Raw genomic sequence first — 20560 nt, 5'->3', positions numbered from 1 at the left:
TACAGACGCACAGATGCTGTCAGTGTTTGTCGTCGAAGTCAGCTGGTGTCGCACAGCAAACAAAAACAACTCCATCCTCCACGACGAGAGCCATAACTTATAAGTGGCTCTCAGTAATATTTGGTATGAGCCTGTATCGATGCGGGAGCGTCTGGTTGCTAACACGGTTGCTAAGGAAGGAGGCTGAAACTTTTGAGGCCCTGCTCGTGCTTTGAACTTCCGGACGAGGGCGCCACACGGCAAGGTAATGTTTTCCCCCACATATCCGTGAAAAACACAAGTATTTATTCGGTAAATAAATAAGAGGGCACTACTAAAGAATAGAGTTCTCGCTACTTCATTAAAACACCTTCCGTCACTAATAAGACTGGAGAATGACGCCATCTTTATTGTTGTCCCCTCGGGTCGTGTGGCTTCTGTGTGTTGTGTTGTGTAGCCATTGTCACCACAACAAGCGTTTTTATTTTCTGGCCGTGTTTTTTTTTTTTTTTTGTTGTTGCTGTCACACACTTGACTTCATTTGCAGTCCGTAACACACCTTTTTATTTGAATTCGTCCCAAATACGGGCTGACTCTTAACGGACACCATGACGTCACCGCCGGAGCAGTGAACTAAAACAATCAACCTCACTCCTCTCCTGCTGCTCCCCACCGACCGACCGACCGAGCGACCGACCGCACCGCCTCGTCCGTGGCGTCTACCAACCCCAGGCTCAGCTGACAGACGCCAGCCAGGAGCTGCCGCCTGCCTGCCTGCCTCGCTGTGGTGCTTCTCGCCCCTCTGTCAGCCATCCTCGCGGTGCCGTGAACAGAGCAGCCCGGTAGTGAACGGTAGAGAAGAAGAAGAAGAAGAAGAAGAACCGAAGCGAGTGTGTCTTCTGTCCGACAACAGGGGAAAAGCATGTCCGCTCAGCCCGGTGAGGAGCTAGGCTCGGAGGGGAAGTGGTTCGGGGATGACTATGAGAGAAACGGCCTGTTTGGGAACACGCCGACCCGGTTCGACGAGCTACGTGAAGATTTCAAGCCGAGAGGCGGCGACGCGACGGGCGACCTGGATCAACAATTTCATCCTTTCCAGGACGACGGGAAAAGGCCTCCCGTTGCTATGGAAACTGCATCTACAGGTAAAACTCGCACTTATCGCAGTTAAATGTTAACGTTTAGCAGCGGCTGGTATTTCAGGCACGTCGGGTCCAAAGATGACCAACTGTGGGGAGACAACAGCCCGGTGCTGAGGTGTAAATACAGCCGGAGACGCAGCCATTTGTCACAGACTGAGCGTTACGACAGACGGCCTGTCTGTCAGCAGAGTTAAAAACTTCTGGGCTCCAAAACACAAAAACAAAGCTGCAACTTCCACAGTGTGACAGTAAAGCAGCTGCCACGGCAGGGATGCTGCCTGGAATAATGGTAAACACATTCCAAACTAAACTCAGAGCCTGTGATAGTTATGAAACATCACACACACAACGTTTCCCTGCTTTGCCTGCGCAGTTCTGGTGCTGGTGATACTGGAGTCTGCAGGGAGGCTTCAGATGGGATGCAGCAGCCATTAACAAATAGCCTGTTGAACTTTAAAGGGCCTGTGGACGTTCAGAGCTGCACCAGCTCCCTCACATCCCAGGCCTACAATAAAATACCTGCTTTTTGATCTGGTGAGACTGGTGAGGGCTGATAAATAGATTAGAGGCTTAAAGCCCCCCAGCTTTCATAGCCAGACAACAGCTTAATCCCACATTTTGTCAACACACGGAGACTTCACCAAAAGATTTAATTCAGCCTTAAGTAAAAAAGTAGAATGCAAGATGGAGTCGTACGTGGCTTCCCTGTGTTCCCTCAGACCATGTCAATGATTTTGGGACATGATTGGATGCTGGAGGCAGTGTTTTTGTGGGCAGATAATGCAGACCTCAGTTCTAAGTCCGTCACTCTCCTCAGCACAGCTCGGCTCATGCTGCTATTTTTAATCCTGAAGAAACAGGGCTCACTATTCGCTTGGTGAGCAAAACTAGAGCCCTGCACTTTTATTCACGAATTCACTGAAAAATTCATGAGATTGTGCTTTAAAAAAAAAAAAAAAAAGCGTTGCCCACTTTCCTCCCTTTGCTGCTCAGGCCATTCTCATTACGCCGGCTGCTGCTGCTCCCAAAGCAGGACAGAAAACGTGCATAAATCCTTTATTAAAAGCATTGTTTTATGGAAAAGGAAGTAGCAAAAATTTACATAACGCACACAAACAAAGGAGCTAAAAATGATCCTCTTGGTGCAGACTCAGCATCAGTAAACGCTGTGTGAAAAGACGAACTGGCGAGCGAGTGTTGGGCTTCACTTTCTAGAAAAAGTAAACAAGGCACATGCTCTACTTTCATAATAGTGCGCCAGACAAGCTCCGATGTGTGTAGGTGCACGCAGAGAAACACACACAGACTTTGTTTTGGTTCCTAAAAGAGGAAAGAATAGCCGTCTGTTATTGCTGCGACTCCTACTGAGCCGCGTCCAGACCAGTGAAGTAATCCACTTTGTCACTCATGGTCTTGGTGGGAACAGTGCAGATCTCATCACATCTAGAAGGGCAGAGTGGACATTAGCCTTTTAACAAGACATGTTTTTGTCTGCTCTCATCTTTGTCAGAGACATTAATTCCCAGCAGCCCTCTCTGTAATAGTTAACGAACACTCAGGATGGAGATTCACAGCGAAATATCTTTAAAGAGATTTTTTTTTATCCTTCTTTTTTTTTCTTCTTCTACTGTAGCCAGAAAAGAAGTTTGGCCTTTGAACAGAATGAACTGCGGAACTGTATCCCTTCAAGATGTCTAGAATTGCCTCTGTCAGTAATCGATCCTTGCTTGTCCTAAATCTTGTTCACAACACTGATCTACCCACAGGACCCCGATAATGCTGATTTCAGCTGTATTAAATTACCACAGGACAGAACCTTATCCCCGGATCACAGACAGTACAGTACACTATAGCCTCTTATCTTCAAGAGTTTCCCATCATATGCAAGTTTGAAGAGGCATGAGAAAATAAAGTTGTGAAAGATGCTGCTGCATCACGGCCAAGTCTGTGCTGTGAAAACAACACTGTTAAGTTTGTCTTTGGCAGATGGTGTTTCTAGAATAAAACCGAGTGCATATTGTGCTCAAACCGTTTCGGTATCCTTCTTTTCCCAGAAAACTTTTTTATAATTCCTAACTCAATTATACCACTTGATCATGTCCTTAGAAAGTCCATCAGTCATGAGAAACCTTCTCCCACAATCCAGTGGCTGAAAGGTGGATTAGACTCAAGTCTTTCTCCATTTCAGCAAATCATCAGTGACAAGGATGAGACAGCATATGTCTCGCTGGGTCTTTTCCATATCTTTCAGATAGAGAAAGCACTTAGTGGACTCCACTGGACTGCATAAGCCAGCACAGTGCATTTGTGCCTTTTGCTGGTGAGAGCTGTGCTCCTATTCCCAGGGGGGCCGAGCAGTGCGAGGTCTTTTCAGACGAGATGATAAAGATGCAAGATAATACAGGGGTGGAGGAGGAGGAGGAGGGGGCAAGAGCTTAATGGCGAAAGAGGCGAGACTGTGATGAGAAGGCCGATAGTTCAAATGGGCAGAGTGCTGGGGACAAACTGGAACTACAACAAACTGCACTTTTCCTTCAGAGATACCTTTCATTTACCGTCCTCCTCAGTACTCAGGGGTCAGCTGTGCAGCTCCCAGGTGTTTCGCTATTGAGGGTGAAACAAGTTGCCCAGAACCTTACATATTTGGAAAAAACATGAACTGCTGGGTTTAAAATCTGAACCATCTTCATCTGTCTCCAGGACAACTGAGCTAATGTTGAGGGACAGCAGGACAGATAGAAGTGTGACAGGCCGAGCCCTTAAAGCCCCACTGCAGCGGACAATAACAGCGTCAGTGCTCTCATTATATGCATACGTCATCATTTCTAATGTTTTTTTGATCCCATGTGTTTACGCAGAAAACGATTAAAAGCCAGCATGTGAAACATTAGGCTGTGCTTCCGATCTTCCTGCCTCAGTCCAGCTCTCTAGCCTGTGGGCACAGAGTAATCCCTGAGCACAGTAGTGCAAAACTGCCCGTGGGATTAGAGCTAGTATCAGCAGAGGCACTTACGAATAGTCCATTAAAATGTTTTGAGTAGGTGTGTAGGTTATTGTAGTTACGTTTGCCTGCCTTCCTACCTGCATCTGTGCTCTTCAATGCCAAATTCAGCCTATACAATGAAAGCAAACTGCCAATTCAAAGTCACCCTAAACTGACAGCTTTGACCTAAAGCAGACAGCCTGCAGACACTCAGTCTGGATCCTCCCACATTCTCTCTGCTCATCCATAAAGCCCAATCCAAGCAAGAAAAATAAGATCGATACAGTAGAAGACAGGTACTGCACGTACCGCGGCTTCAGAATCTGAACAGGGACAGATTAGCTTTTATTTAAAACCATCTCCATTGATTTGTCTTTGACAAAAGCTGATGGAACAATAACATTTGTCCTGTGTGGCCTTCAGTGATTTTTTTTTAAGAATGGTGGATGCACCAACGTTTCATACAGTAATTTTATGTCCTCGTTGTGGTGGATCAATGCAGCAGAGCAGCAGAGTCCCTCAGCACAGCTGTTCTCTCATCGACCTCTGCTAGTAGTTTTGTTGTACCTCAGCTCTCAGTATAGGCCGTCTTTGTGCTCTCCGTTTTGTTCTTCTTTCCTGACAGTAAAGTGGGGCAGTGAGTGACTGGTTTTCATGTATATTTATTGAGCCAAGAATATTGTAATCAATACATGATACGCATAAATGTCATAACCAAGGCTTTTAAAGTCAGAGACCATTAAGACTTTAAGTGGATCTCAGTTAAACTCTGAGGAATAAGAGGCTCAGTATAGGAATCTAATAAACTAATATGCCAACCTCAGGTGCAATCAAATGACCCGTACTGCGATTCAGTTCTGTCGTCCGGATTAATAATAAAAAGCAAATACCACTTTTCATGAAATTGCATGTATTGGTAGTGATGGGCATTTCTTATTATTATCATATATCATTATACATTGAAAAAATCACCATCATTTTCCAAGCCACAGCCATTTATTTGGACTTATAGCAAATTTGTTTTGACCCCTACATCAAAAAGTGACTTTAAATTTGTGTCGCTGTCAGTGCAGGTGTTAAGCAGCTGCAAATAGAGCAAATTTCACATTGAAGTGCAACGATACAAAAGTGGTATAGCACAGAGAAAACTGCAAGAAGCAGAGCTGAAGCAGACAAACGACCACGTTTCATAAACTTAGTGCAGCAAGGCCAGAGGAACCATCAAATGATTTCGTGGGGGATCACTTTCTTTCTTTCACTGCGAGATAACACATTGATCTTGGCAGAGGAATGCACTCTCTCCTCTAGTTAATGAGTTAGTTTTTATTCCTGCACCATGCCAAACGTTTGGCCCGCCCCCACGTGGGATGACACCGGTGTTCAGCAGACATCAAGCGTAACACACTACTTTTAGTAACATCTACCAAATCAAATCAAAAACACACTATATAATACTTCCATATATTTTCATAATGCCGATTATAAACAAAGGCCTTTTTTCCATCAGTTTCCTCCCAGTGACTGACTAATTTGAATGTTTTGTAATTTGTGCACTAGCAACTCATTCTTTGTGCATTTTCCATGTTTACCAAATCACTTCCTCTTCTCGTGTTTCCATACAAAGCACAGTACACTTAGCAGTAAAAAGGACAATTCATACCTCAAGTCATAAGCTTCAGCATATTATTTACCATCAAAAGCACAGATGGCTTTGAAAGAAGAGCCACAGTAGGAGTCTTGATGGATTGGTTTGCACAAGGTCACGTTGTGAAAGAGGACTCCTGAAAGGTAACACCACAGTTGAGAGGGTCATGGATGGAGTAATGGAAGCGTTGCAGAGCGGCAGAGTCACAGATGCTCAAAGGAAGAGCTAAAATATGGCTGGGATGATAATGATCGTGTGCGCTCGGACCGCAAAGGCCGACAGAGATTGTTCATTTTGAGTTCAGCTCGTTGTTGTGATGAGTTATTGGATCAGCAACGGCTCCTCTGTCTCTGAACTGAACTTCTGGCTGCAAGAAGTGAGACAACGTGATGTTCTCGAGACTAGCAAGCATAATTTGTGAGGGGAAAAAAAAAAGACGTTTCTCAGTGTATTTCTTCAGTCAATTTTAAAGTCCCTTCTATTATTCATGTTGGTCTCTTCACTTGATTCCACGTTGAATAATTGCAGTGGGTCAGGTTCGTCAAGGGGAAAAGCCCTGCTGCGTAGGCTGCTCTGCAAACCTTTATTTTCAGTGATAATATATTCATTTTGCAACTCCGACCCTTTTGATATCATCTGTTCTCACATGTTTTTGTCTCTTGCCTGATAATTAGGAGTCCATGCCTCGGCAGAGCACAGATTGTCAGGCTGCATTAGTTTCAGCGCTGCACTGGCTGCACAGAGGACAACAAAAGGGCTGCCCCTTCACAGCACATCCACCAGGACTTATTTATTTAACTGCACCATCTCCTTTCAGTGACATGATTATGCTGTGTGGCCACAGTGTGAGCTGAGAATTTCTCCGTTGTCATGTCCAATCCCATCTGACTGCAGCAAAGCATTTGTTTCAGCCTTGTGGGTTTTTTTTCCAGTGTCTGGGTGCTATGCTATATCAGCACATTCAAAATGCCCTGAATCTCCACCAAGTTTGTCAAGCAGCTGGTCAGAGCTGCTGCCCTCATGGCAGTTGAAGATGAGCATCTTAATTGTTGCAGAAGCCTTATGCAACTGCTGGTATGTTTATCTGTGTTGTGACGTAGAAGGGTTTGATAAAGAGAGGAGGGGGTGCTGCCTACAGTCAACAGGATTACCAGCAGTTCACAGCTCCAGAGATCACCTCTCTGTGCAGTTTGTAGTGGCTCTGAGTGCTTCCCACTGCACAGTATTTATTTGTGCAGAGTGTTAGATTATGATGGTGTTGCCAGGGTGATGGCTGATGGGACCTATACCATGGTGGTGCTCTAAGAGGATTATTCATTGGTTCACTTTAGTGTTACATCAAGGGCATTCGTGTCACTGAACTGAGTAGGCTCAACAGCAATCTGCGGTATTACTTAGGTTCACAGGCAGTTCACATGTTGAGCTACAAGACATTTTAGCCCGTTTTATACAAAATAACCCAAAGCTCAAAAATCTCTTGGCCTGCGTTGTTTTTCTTCTGTGTCACATCGCCCCTTGTATCCCAGCATGGCTGTGCAGTGTTTATACCAGTGCACTGCAGTATGATGTATTGTTAATGACGGAGGAAGCAGCCATTGGAAGGACAGCAGAAGGGAAGGGTGGTGGAGCTTTTAAGAGGAAGCAAAGGGAGGGACGGGACGTCCTGACCTGTTGGGTCTTCTGTCAGTCAGTCTGCATCCTCCAGAACTAACCCTAAGGCTGCTATTTTAAATCTTCCCCCCTCATCCAGCCCAGCAGCTGGACCTAACCTATTTATAGCACCACCGCTGCCCTGGGAGAAGCAGGGCTGGAGAGCAGGAGGAGGAGCTCAGTTTGTGGAAGTATAAACTCTGATTTGTACACAGCACAACAGAAATAGTAACATCAAATGTTGTGCAGTGTGTGTTTATGTGTGTGTACTGTGAATATTGGGGTTAATTTTTTTAGAAGAACATTAAGTAGTGTGTGTTTCTGGGTGGATTTGCACAACTCAGACCGGAAGTCAGATATAAAGTCAACAAATACAAATACTTGACTCGACCTTGACTACTGATCTTTACCATTCCTAACAAGTCCATCTCTTCCTGGTCTGAGATGTGTATGTAATATGAGCATATCAGCGTTTCCCTGCAGCACTGTAACAAATTATTCAGTGAGATGTTGTGTGATATTTCACAGCAGAGCACACACAATCTCACACAGAGTGGAATTACATTTTCAGATCTCACATACAGTATATTGTTCATATCTTATGTGTGCATATGCTAATGTTCTTGACACCTGTTTTAATTTTTGTTTGGTGACATTCAGGGTTAGTCATTACAGAGCAGATACTGACGACAGGCAGCCTTTTGCCTGCATGATTTAGAACAGACTTTGTTTGTGGCACTGTGGGTTTTTGGGGCCTGAACAATCCCCCTTTGTCCCTCATCGGGTACAAGTACCCTCTGTTACTGCATCCTCACTGATCTGCACAGCCGGACACCCAGTCTGACTGCGCTGCTCTCACAGTGCCACAGCCCATCTCCCTGGCAGCAGCAGCGGCTGAAGCATAGCCTTGTTTAACTGGATGTTTTCATTAATCAAACTGCTCAGGCACAGGCTGGTTTGATTCAGTCCTGTGATACAGAGAGTGCTGCCATTCTTCCTTATCCATCGACTGAGTTTCACATTTGCTTTCTTTGTCTGTTTTTGTAGGTGATCCCATGTCTGGCCTGTTTAGGAAGCCTATGAATGACGATGGTGATGTGTACACTTCCCTGCTGTCCAATCAGAGCTTCACATCAGGCCGAGAAGCCTCCTACCTGTCGGATGACCTGAAGCCCTCCAGCCACTCTTCTGGTTCCTCCGCCCTGGATCAATTCTCAAGTGACACTTACAGCTTCAGCTCCAGCACCAAGATGACTTCCAGCCTCGCCGACGACATGCCAAAATCTCTGCTTGGCTCAGATAAGACAGAATCCTACAACTACATGGATATCAGCCACAGCGATGAGCGCCACGACCAACACCAGGGGGCTCTACACAGCCTGGTGGACAAAGGCTCAGCTGGCCACGACTCACTGGGCAGCTACATAGACAAGAACCCTGGAAAAGATGAAGACGATGAGGAGGAAGAGGAAGAAGAAAATCTAGGTCCGGCACTGGGCTCCCACTCTTTCCCCTATGTGGAAGAGCCATCTGACGAGGAGCTGACGGACTACCGTTCCTACCGAAACCTGGGTGGCACCCCGCAGACGGCCAGCCCTGTGAAGATCACCTTGACCGAGTCGCAGCCTCCAGCCCCTAAAGCCGAGCCCAAGCAGCAGCCCCCTCCGGTCAGCGTGTCTGAGCGCGAAAACGTCCTGAGTGTGGGCTTACAAGGGGTTCCCACGGTGACACTATCGGAGCCAGAGGACGACAGCCCTGCTTCAACTCCCAATGCTTCACCGACACGTAGGCACAGCACAGACGCACACAAACACCTGCCACATTCACACTATGGTGTCATTTTGTATTGCAGTTTCAGTCTATGTCCTGGAAGCTGGTAATAGAAACAGCTTATTGATAAAATAACCAGATGAGTGTGTGTGTTTTTGTCTCATCAAGGGAATTAAATAACCAACAAAGTAATTATACAAAAAAAATCCTACCATTGGATTCATCACATCATGCTATGTCGTCTCTTGTTGCCCAACGCTGAGTCAGATTATTTAACGGCATGAAAGTCAGCACTACATCAGCACTGTAAAGTGAGACTATAACTTCACTTAAAGCTAACACAACAGCAACAAGCTACGATGACAGTGTGATGGAAAATGCTGAAATGTAGCACATCAGTAGCATAAGTAGTCATTTATCGCTTCTAAAGTCAGCATTTCATCTGCAGTGTCACTTCTTCTTTCAACAATCCAGCTTTAAGTTATGCACACTATGTGTTTGTAATGTGAATGAAGACACTAACGCCTACTTTCCTCTGCTTTCCTCTGTGTGCAGAAAAAGAATTCCCCTCGCATGACATGTTCAAGGCTGAGGCAGTGAAGCCTGCAGCTTCCAAAAGCAGCCCGGGCACAAAGGCCAGCAGCAGGGAGCATGATGGCAGCAGCGCCGAGTCTGGAGACTCAGAGATCGAGTTGGTGTCTGAGGAGCCTCCCAAGGCCAGTAGCAACCCATTTGCAGAGCCGCCTAAAAGCAAGGGCACTTTCAGCCAGCCTAACAACCCCTTTGACAATCCCCCAGTCGCCAAGGGTGGTTTTGGCCTCGCTGGCAGCCACGCTCCACCCACAGCCTACAGCATATTGAGGGAAGAGAGAGAGGCAGAGCTTGACAGTGATCTCTTCATTGAGTCCGCATCTGAAGAAAGCCCGAAGAGAGAGCAGGGTTTGAGTGGTCCCAAGCAGGGAGTCAGCCCTCCCTCTCCCCTGGTTCCCAGTGCAATACCTCCCCGCAGTACCACTGAGGCGGCGCCAGCCGAGCCCCTGATCTCAGAAAAGGTCAAGAGCCCAGTGAAAACAGAGGAGGATCGCCCCAGCAAGCCCAAACCCCCAACTGCTGCTGTGCCTCCAGAGGTGAGATCAGAAAAGCCCCACCAGGATGACATGCACAAGATCACCACTGAGGGCAAAGGAGAGCTGGGAAAACCTGCTGTATCAGTCTTCCTCCAGGGCTTTAATAAACAGAAAGGTTAGTCCTAAAATTCTTCTTCACACTTGGTGTTTTCTCAGAGAGACGTTCTCCCTGTTTGCATAAAAATCTAACGTTGTCAGTACCTCTTTGTCGGCGCAGAAGGATTTCACAAAAAATGTGTCTGTAATCTTTTCGTTGTTGCAGCGGCTTTACCGTGGCTCATTCTGTAAGCAACTATTATGAGCACTGACAGCTTGTGGAACAGGTATTGTTGCATCTGTTGATGTGTCTTTATGCCCAAGCGACAGAGCGACCGCATGTGCATTTGTTTAAAGCCTCACTTATCACATCTGGGGATTTCAAAAAAACGTCTGGATGTAACTGATAGCTCTTTTCTTATTCTAATCACTAATCCACTACATGTGTTTGTTTACCTCCTGGTAGCCACCTGCATGGTGTGCTTTTTGTTGACAAGGCCAGCGAATAAAAAGGTATTGCTGAAAGAGGTGGGATATTCCACTGCTGAGTGTGTGTCTCTGAACCAGGAGTGGGTGGGACTGCTTGTGTTGTGCTTTCCCCGGATCTGCTTCCCCCTGGTGGTACATTTGAGTAAAAGCAGAGTAACATTGCATTGATTTAAGCATTTCGCCTGAAACTCATCAGCTACACCGTCTAACCTGTAGCCTAAGCGGAGACAAATTATAGAACTGCAAATGTTAAGTAAAAAAGCTCTTTCGGCATCTTTGACTGCATCAGGCTTCTTACATCACTCATCCTGTGATTAGATAAGTCAGACATACCAGTCGCATGCAGCAGCTAATGCTGTCTAAGCTGCATATTTGATGTTGGCATGGATATTTTGACTTCTACTAGCTGTGCTGTCTGTCCTTGTAAACAGTGGGTTTACATAATCCTATGATGTCAAAACTGGGGCACACTCCTGCTTAAGGGCTTTGACGGCTTCCTCTTAAAACTTCACATCTTTCTAGTGCAAAAGAAAATCAATCCGAATGTTTGTTTTTTTTCTATCGGCTCCTGTGTGGCCCCTGAGGAAAAATAAATTTGCATGCGTCCTACCGACACCCCGTTGAGCGGTCTGAGTCGGGTCAACAGTGACGTATTTGAAATTTAAAACGACATGATTGAACGTTAGCTCAAAATCAGTCGTCTTGTTTTGTTTATCCAGACTGTAAGAAAGTTCTGGAAACGCTAAAAAGCAGGTCACATGTATTTTTTGTCCACCACTAGAGGGCACAGTGCACCTTTTATTTTTTGCGGCCCTGTTGAAGACCGGCAGATATTGTTTTCATCAGTCAGTGCACTTCCACGCCAGTTGCCATAGCAACAGTGATGGGGGAGCATGTTCAGTCTGGTACAGGGAAATTAGCTTTTTGCTTTCCTCTTGGTCGGTACTGGCATCGACGACTGTCAGGGCTGCAGTAAGCAGAAGGTGTGAGGTGTGGCTGTCTGCAGGGGGGAAGGGCAGACGGGACAGGACTCACAGCTATGATAGGATTGAAAAATGACATTAGCCCAAACTATCAGGAAATTGTCTTCGGCTCAGCACTGACACCATAGCGACCGTGCTGCCTTTTTCCTGCTTGTGAGCACCTTACTGTGCTTTCTCTGTGACAGGTCTCTTTACGGCTCCATTTGCAATACAAATGTATTCTGGGGAGGAAATCATAAAGCACCAACACATCCTGAAGGCACTAAACAAGGAGCTTTGTGCTGTAATGCACAGTGTCTCTCGCTATGAATTATTGAGAACAAGCACTTTGCCTCTTCAATTATCAGTGAGTCATAGTGGAAACAGCTATTTGGATCCCTGCTTACAAGCTTAAATATTGTTATGTGCAAATAAAAAACCACAGAGCTGGATGTTTGCCATGCTTTTCCTTAGCAACATGCTATCGAGTCCAGCCATTTTCAGGCTTCATAAAACATTGCTATTGCATCTTGTCTGGTGTGCAGCATGACATCAGACTATAAGATGACTCTTTTTTTTTTAGGTTGCCCAGCATGTGGTACATCCCATATTTATAGCATACATTACAAACGGCATTAATAAATATGCTGCTATGCTAAAAAAAAGAAAAAAAAGAACAAGCTACAAGGTGCACCACCGTTTACCTTCTCTTTCAAGAAGAAAGCTTTGCCTCAGACTATTGCCACCCACCCTCTTACCCCCCGAGGCTCTTAATCATTGCATGGATGGTTTGCCGCCGCAGAAACGGTGGTGTGGTGTTTACAATTTGCCCCCCCACTCCTCCCTCCCCCAGCACACAGGCATACACATACGCACTTTCCCTGCTCCTTCTGTTCTAGCCAGCGCTGCTCCACGGCATCAGTCTTTGTGCTCCGCGAGCCGGCAGCACCTTGGAAACCTTTCCTCCCTCCCTCCCTTCCTCCCTCTGTCATCTCAGCCTCTCTCCCGCATCCTTTTCGACCATTCATGCCTTCCTGGGATGAGTGAGTGAGTCGGTGCTACCGAAGAGGGAGACAAAGAAGAAAACGGAGACCATAAAGAGAAAGAGAGAGAGAGAACAGGGACATAACTGATCACCAGCATGCAGGCCACTGCAGACGTGACCAAGAAGGAAAGCTCCTGGAGCAGCTGGAAGGGCCAGGGTACTGATGTGTTTACTGTGATTTACTCATCCACTGTCTGTGTTTTGTGGCTGTGACCGACGGACCGTTGTTGCTGCATGTAGGTTAAATATTCATGACACAGTAGCGTGTGCTTTGCATGTGCACATTTGTCATCTAATAGTATTTGTGAGTGTTGGGGAGTCAAACAGTGCTATTTACATGCGCGTCCTTTCATCTGGACACGCCCTTATGTCACATCCTTTCTGCTTCATGTGTGTGCACGAAAAAAAACAAAGAGGAGAGGGGGGACGAGAGACGCTGGTGGGTGTTTTGGAAAATCAGTGTACACACACCAGCGTGCTGGGAGCCATCTGTTTTGGGTGCATGTTAATATGGACGCCAGTGTTAGGGACTGAGGCGTGTCATTGTTATCGCCCTCCCCACTTTGCAACTGTGCTGGGGAGCTGGTTTGATATGGCGTATGCTCTGTTTTTGTGTAACGACGCAGTCAGAGCATCCGGATGGCAGTGACAGACTGTCTCCATGGTAACCAGGGCACACCCATCCTGATTACATCAGCCCTATCTCCTCAGCTGCCATGGCACCTTGCAGAGACTGGGCCGGGGAAGAGCATCCTCCGGCCGTCTGTTTCCATCGCACGGACCGCTCATGGAAGGGGCCATGAGAGAAAATGGCGCCCCTTCCTCCACACTGGTGGTGGTTTATTATCTGCCATCTTTTTTTAGGTTGGCTAAGCAATGGAAATGCAACACAATAGTCTTTTCATTGTATCCCAACACAGACCACAACAGTGTCTGCTTTAGGCTGTGCGGCTTCGCACTCTAATGGCAAAAAAACCCCATTTGTTATTATTCTGCTGAGTCATTATCCATTTAATTCAGCCTGAATCAATGTCTGAGGCTGTGTAACAGGATGAGATCCGTCCACGGCATTTGAAACGCATCAAATTAAGCCAATAAGAGTCAGCACAGCAAAGAATGAAACTGAGCTGATGTGTTTTTTTTGTTCTTGAATTCCTGTACATCATCTTAAAGCTGAAGGCATTTCTGTTTAGTCATTCTCATTGCAGTACTTATTACTGACTCACTGCCACCAGGCTGCTCAGGAGTGATTAAACCATGATGCAGACTTATCCAAAACTGAGTCACGAATGCAGGATCTATTCAAAATAACTCACACTTACAGGACTCAGGATGACAGACCATAGCTCAGAGGTTTCCTACTGCAGGTCAACATATGTGCTCTTCTACTGTGTACACCTGATGAGTGGATATGCTCAGAGACTTAGGGAATCTTATCTTCATCTATCAGAAAAGTTATAGTCTTGATATACAGCAAAACATGCCCCAAAACTACAAAGATGATTCAATGAAGAAATACTTTTTTTAAGTAAAACTTTCAAGCAGATGTAAAGGCAGAAGTTCTCAAATACATGATCATAAGTGAACATTCACACACTCGTCTCGTTGTATATTTACTGTAGTACAACTTTAAGGAGACTTTGGGAGGATTTATTTTGCTGTTATGTGGCAGTGATTTCTCTTCAACTGTCAAACTTTTGAATAGTTCAGATCTTTTTTTTCACAATAACTTGCTCCCTACTTTAGAACTTCTGTAGACATAGCACTTCTCACCACCAAGCTTTAGAAATACAATAAAGAGGTTTGGACAGCTGACATATTTTAGTCCTGTTCGAACTGTTGATTGCTGACATATCTGTACATACACTAGCTCTAGCAAATATCCATGCCACACTATCCATCCAGTGAGTAACCAAGCCCATCTTTAACGTCCCCCCTGATGAAAAATTCAGAGTTCATCGTGTTCATGTCACACCCAATTCCAAAGTTATCATCTCCAAGTCCAAGCTGCAGCCACCGCCATCCAAATCTGTTCTGACTCTCAGCTGTTGGCAGAAGAAGTCTCTTTGCATGTTTTCTCAGTCTGCCTGATGGCTTGTTTGAGGCCACAAGGATGTCTTTAGTGATTTAATGAGGTCAGGCTAAACTAGTTCCACTACAGAAAAGGGGCATGGGGAATCACATTATTGTCACTGTTGCTAATCATTCGCTCTGGTTTTTGTTCGGTCTGTGCGTTGAATACGAGAGGAAAGAATCATGTCAACAAGCTGGGCTCGGCCGGCAGCGTTCGTACTTCCTCTGAACTCTGATTCAGCATCCTGGGTTCAGGGTTGTGTTTGGGTTTTAAGTCCTGGGGGCTCAAAAGACCTAACCTGTGATGTTGAGCTTTTTATGTTGCCACAGTCTACCCAGCATTTCTACATTAACTGTATTTGAGATAAATGTGGGTAGTTTGATGTGGATTGAAATTTCCCATCAAAATGGATCCAATTTAAATAAATAGTTTAATTCTAGCTCAGATCTCGTGTGTGATGCCAAAGTTAACATTTTTAGGCCTTTTTATACACTTTTTTTTTTTCTTTTCTTCATTTTATGACTCAGACTTGACAACTCTCAGGCCTCCAGCTCAACCTGCCATTGTCCTTTTGTTCTCCACAATAAAGGGAGTGGCTGTCTTCATGAGTCGGGGTGCAGAGACACATTATGTGCTGCTGATTCCCCAGATTCGGAGCAAATGAATCTCTCTCTGTTCCCAAAGGAGAGCTCTCTCCCCTCCCTCCCTCCCTCCCTCCGTCCTCTCCCCTGCCCCTCCCTTCCTCTCTCGCTCTCCATCTCTCAGTGAGTGGTGGGGAGAAAATGGAGCATGGTAACTATGGTAACTGCATCAGGCAGGTGCTCAGCAGATCCTTGCCACCAAAGCATTTTAATGGAGCAGTGGTTACCGTCTGTACGCTTTATTAGCTCTAGGTTTTTTGTTTTTTTTCTTAAGCATGCTGCGTTAACACTGGTTTGCTACTACGATGCGATCTCTACACATAAAAAGCGGCGGCTCTCCACTCTGATACGCTGACTTTTATTTTAGTCGTGGCTTCGCTGTCTTTGTTTAATGTCAGCGGGGCTGCGCTTAAAAGCCTGAGCATAAAAGAGCTCAGACAGACAGACACTGTTAGAGAGTGGATGTGTGTGTTAGATTGTGTGTGTGTGTGTGTGTGTGTGTGCTGGATTGCAATGTGGTTCTTTGGCAACCGCACCCCATACACGTCCCCCCCCCTCCCTCCTTCCTCCCCCTCCCTCAGCCCCCCCTGCTCAGGCGATTGCTGATTTGCTGATGTGGCTGTGGCCCCTCCTCTCCCGTGCAGGGGGGACTCCCCCTTCAGTGCTCTCCTTTTGTCCGTGGATAAAGCAGCTGCCTCTTTCCCTGTTCAGCCATGGGAGCCGCAGGTCAGTACACGCTTCTACTGCAGCTAAAGCTTTTCAGTCTGCGTCCAGTCTGTGCAGCACATCCCAAGGCACGGTCGCTGTCGCCTGTCAACACCTGTCTCCCTTGGACGGCTGTCTGTTGTTGTGTCTGTGTTGCTACAGCTGCTGTCTGTGCTACCTGTGTCCGCCCGTCCGTCTCTGTGTGTGCGCGTGAGCATCTCCATTCAAAGCAGCAGCCACACGGAGAGTTTGTCAGTGTTGCCAGCAACAATGGCTTCTGCGGGGAGTGGTGCATGCACAGCAGCTGTGGCACATGGATCCTGCTGACAGTGAATGAGCAGAGTGTTTGATGTGATGTTGGGGTGGACAGATAGGTGCTGTAATTCACTACTGGTTGCTCAGAGACGAGGGCAGATTATACATGTGGCATTTTACAGTGTGGGAACAGTTAATGTGTGGGGTGCAGAGATTCACTTAGTCACAATGACTGTTTGGCCATCCAGGTTTAGCCTGCCTTTTTGGCATCCACAGATGCCTTTTAGTGGAGAGTAAAGATGGCCGTCATCACTATGCTGCTCACAGCTCCACAGCTAAAATTAGAGCAGGCAGGCGGGCAGCTCAGAGGAAGAGTAAGACACCCAAGAGACCTCAGTCGCCATCCTCTCTTCGTCTTCACTGGCACAAAACTTTACATTCCCAATTCTGCTTGCCTCTCGATCAAAGATTCCTGGTGCCACCAGAACAGATGCATGGCGGTACTGTTAGACTTGCAGTGATAGTGGGGTAGGCAGCATTTTCAGCAGAGGTAAAACAAGCAGCCGACAGCTCTCATGGAAACAGGCCCATGTTTCCAGCCGACACAGACGACTGCCAGAGGAGGACCGCTGGAGCTGTAATGGTACACTGAGCTAATCCTCAGTTATCACTTCTCTTTGCTAGTGGCTTTAAATTACAGGCCCCACTGCCCAAAGAAGACAAAAAAAAAACGTTAGAATAGAGGGAAAAGAGTACAGCGTGATGCACAGCAGGCATGCTGGTGCTGTAGCTTCCAAATGCTCTTTCTTGTTTGACTGAGGTGCTTCAGAGAAATCCTGGTGTTTCATTGCATAAATGACATACTGATGTATCGTCATCCTTCATCAGCGACCAGAGCGGCCCGTCTGGCCAGGTCACATTGAACTATTATCTGTGAACTGCTGATACTGCTTCTATTTCTGCTTCTGCTTTCAGAGAGCTATAGGTCAATCATTAATGCTGCACTGTGAGCTGCTGGTGCAGATGTACCTTTACTGTAACGGGCCTGTTTGTATGTATGTTTGTATACGTATGAGACCAGACCAGGTGCTCCTGGCGATAAGCATGAGTCAGATGTAAATATGAAGCCACACTGGCCCAGAGTGTGGCAACACAGGCTGAGGTACTTGCTTGACAGGCATTATCTTCTGCAAAGGTCGCTCTATATATAGGGCTAAAGAAAGTGGACAGACAAATCATCGCTTGGACACCTTCGTGCTACCTCACAGCTCCACAGCTCACTGTAACCTAGTGAAAAGCTAGGTTAAGAAGCTGGGTTAAAACAGAATCACGTGACAGCTGGAGGTCCCTGTGGACGCTGGGTTGTGAACAGCTTCCAGTAATTTGACCCAAATGTGTGGTGTGTAGAGCACAGCAGCCTAATCCACTTTGAGAAGAATACATGGACGCCCAGGCCCACATGATATGGAGTAAGAGCCCAGGTTAAGGCTCCTAACCCGGTTTGTCCTTCTTCTGTCTTTCCCCCCACTTTAGCGATTGACCTGCTCTACTGGAGGAATGTGAAGCAGTCGGGGGCCGTGTTCAGCAGCGTGCTCCTGCTCCTCTTCTCCCTGACCCAGTTCAGTGTGGTCAGTGTCGGCGCCTACTTAGCCCTGGCAGCCCTCTCTGCCACCATCAGCTTCAGGATCTACAAGTCTGTGCTGCAGGCTGTGCAGAAGACCGATGAGGGACATCCTTTCAAGTGAGTGGAACAGGTTGACGAATAAGTGTGGAGTTCATTGAAAGGTCTGTTGCGTTTTGTTTGCTTGCACATGTATCACTTGTTTCTGTACTGCCTCTGTCACCAGATCCTACCTGGAGATGGAAATCGCTCTATCTCAGGACCAGATTAGTAAATATGCTGACAAAATCCTTCTCTACTCCAACACCTGTATGAAGGAGCTCCGCAGGCTGTTCCTGGTACAAGATCTGGTCGACTCACTGAAGGTTTGCCTCGCATTGAAATGCCGCCACTGTTTGCCTTTTATCACCGTCGTAAGCCGGCGCAAACCTCAACCGCTCTGTGTGCATTTCAGTTTGCTGTTCTGATGTGGCTGCTGACCTACGTGGGCGCTCTCTTCAACGGCCTGACACTGCTCATCCTAGGTGAGGTCATCCTGACTTGTGACTGCTGTTGACTCACACACACACAACAGAAGTTCAATAATCAGCGGAAGACTATAACAGAGCTCTATTCTCTCATATGCAGTGTTATCCAGGAGTGCAGCGTGTCCTTATCACCACGCCAGAACCAAATTTATGTATTGGGCATGTTTACTGCACCGCTGTACAGTATCTGTTTACTTTTCCAGTTTACCTTAGATAAGAGGGGCGGTTGGGGTGTGCTGGGGCCCCGGCTGAGACAAACGTGCTCCTGTTGGAACATATTCCCACTATAGGTCAGCCTGCTTTAATCACCACTCCTTCTGTGCCTTTACAGCTGTGGTTTCCATGTTCACTATGCCTGTGGTCTACGAGAAACATCAGGTGGGAATTTGAACTTCACAATAACTCAAGTCAGCTCCAGTTTGTCAGACAGTCGCCAGCATTTTAACAGTTTTTTCCCCCCCTTGTGTTTCCAGGCACAGATTGATCAGTACGTGGGGCTAATACGGACCCAGGTCAACTCCGTGGTCGGGAAGTGAGTGATTGTCATTTTTGTTTTCCACGTGACACAAAAAGTAAAATCCAAACAAGAGGAAGTCAGACTAGGTACCCAGGATTCATGCGCCGCTGTTCCTGAGCAGTTTTCCTCAGTTCAGCAGCATTTTTGCATGTTTTTCTTATGCAAACAACCGAGAGAGCAACACTCGCTGTTGGTTGATTAGAGCCACACTTATCCAGTGGAGCTGCTCAGTGGCCAGCGAATAAGAGCGCAGGCCATCACTGTAAAGAGCACGCACGCTCCACAAACAAAGAAGTACATTCAAGACGAGTAACCTTCTAGCTATTTCCACCAGACACCGAAGTGCGCGCAGTTCTTGGACAGGTGGTTGCGAGTTTGCCAATTTTAGTAAAAACCTGACGTGCAGGATCTACGAACTGCCATAAAAAGACAGTGCACACGAACTGAACAAGCACGACTTAATCTTGAGAAAATGTCTCGTTGGAAACACGGTATTAACGTCTGTTTTCTCTGTCCAGGATCCAGGCAAAGATCCCTGGGGCCAAGAGGAAGGAGGAGTAGACCTGTCTGTCTCACCGAGAAGCTGACGGTCCAGTCCAGCTCGGAGTCAGGCTCACTGTTAAAGGGCCTGGTCGTCATCTGTGGGGCGTAGTGCTATGTCATCTTGGTGTTCTCTAAAAGCATCCACTGGAGAAGCCTTCACCCTGTCTATAGCAGTCTAAACACTAACACACACAAATCACACGTACGTACAAAAATCCTGTTTCTAGGTAGACAAGTACACAACTCGAAGACAAAAAAAGAAACTGACTTTTTTTGTGTTGCTTATTATAAAGTGCATGAAGTCGAGCCTTGGGTAAATATTTGATATCTTTTGTGCAGTTTTTAAATCACGCTACATTTTTGCTTTGCAGTGCTTACCACAAACTGTACGGTTTGGCACAAAAAGGCTAAATGCCCACAGACGTGCTCTGCTGCCAATGTTAAATACTGCGTCATGTTTCTGAGTTAGCAGATGGGGCTTCTCTCAGTATATGTCAATATATATAAATATCAAAAATGATTTCCTTTCGGTGTTTCCAAGCACAAAATAATTTAACAATATGCGTCTTAGATGTGGTAACTGTAGGGTTTTTGCTTTTGTATAACCATAAGGAACAATACACACGCTCATGTTTTAGGTACTGTTGTACAACTACTATGAAGACAAGGAGTATCTGGTGATATTTAGCTTGTTTGAATAACTGTCCAACTTTGTACTATGTTCAACTATACTCTGTAGTTCTTTAGACCCTGGACTCTTTAACTATTTGCACTTACAGTATGTATTTAATTACAAGAATAAGAAAAATAAATGTACCTTGATGTATACCATCTTCTCAGCCACTTTAC

General features: G+C 46.2%; 1 protein-coding gene across 3 annotated transcripts; it reads left to right on the top strand.

Moving 5' to 3' along the window:
• The first annotated feature begins 638 nt into the window (after positions 1-638).
• On the top strand, positions 639-20539 carry rtn1a (reticulon 1a). 3 transcript variants are annotated; one of them, XM_008283796.1, is made up of 9 exons: positions 639-1124; positions 8447-9184; positions 9725-10411; positions 18037-18244; positions 18351-18489; positions 18579-18648; positions 18983-19029; positions 19125-19183; positions 19687-20539. In XM_008283796.1, the coding sequence occupies exons 1-9, from the start codon at positions 902-904 to the stop codon at positions 19727-19729; spliced, it is 2214 nt and encodes a 737-aa protein (XP_008282018.1). In that variant the 5' UTR covers positions 639-901; the 3' UTR covers positions 19730-20539. The 3 variants fall into 3 exon arrangements, with proteins under 3 accessions (XP_008282018.1, XP_008282026.1, XP_008282034.1); XM_008283804.1 differs by lacking the exons at positions 639-1124; positions 8447-9184; positions 9725-10411 and adding an exon at positions 12925-12985; XM_008283812.1 differs by lacking the exons at positions 639-1124; positions 8447-9184; positions 9725-10411 and adding an exon at positions 16193-16269.
• Positions 20540-20560: the final 21 nt, after the last annotated feature.

This window comes from Stegastes partitus, unplaced genomic scaffold (genome assembly GCF_000690725.1).
Source record: "Stegastes partitus isolate 25-593 unplaced genomic scaffold, Stegastes_partitus-1.0.2 Scaffold8, whole genome shotgun sequence".
Taxonomy (NCBI): Eukaryota; Metazoa; Chordata; class Actinopteri; family Pomacentridae; genus Stegastes; species Stegastes partitus.
The sequence above is the reverse complement of the archived record's forward strand: the minus strand, read 5'-3'. Positions and strand labels throughout refer to the sequence as shown.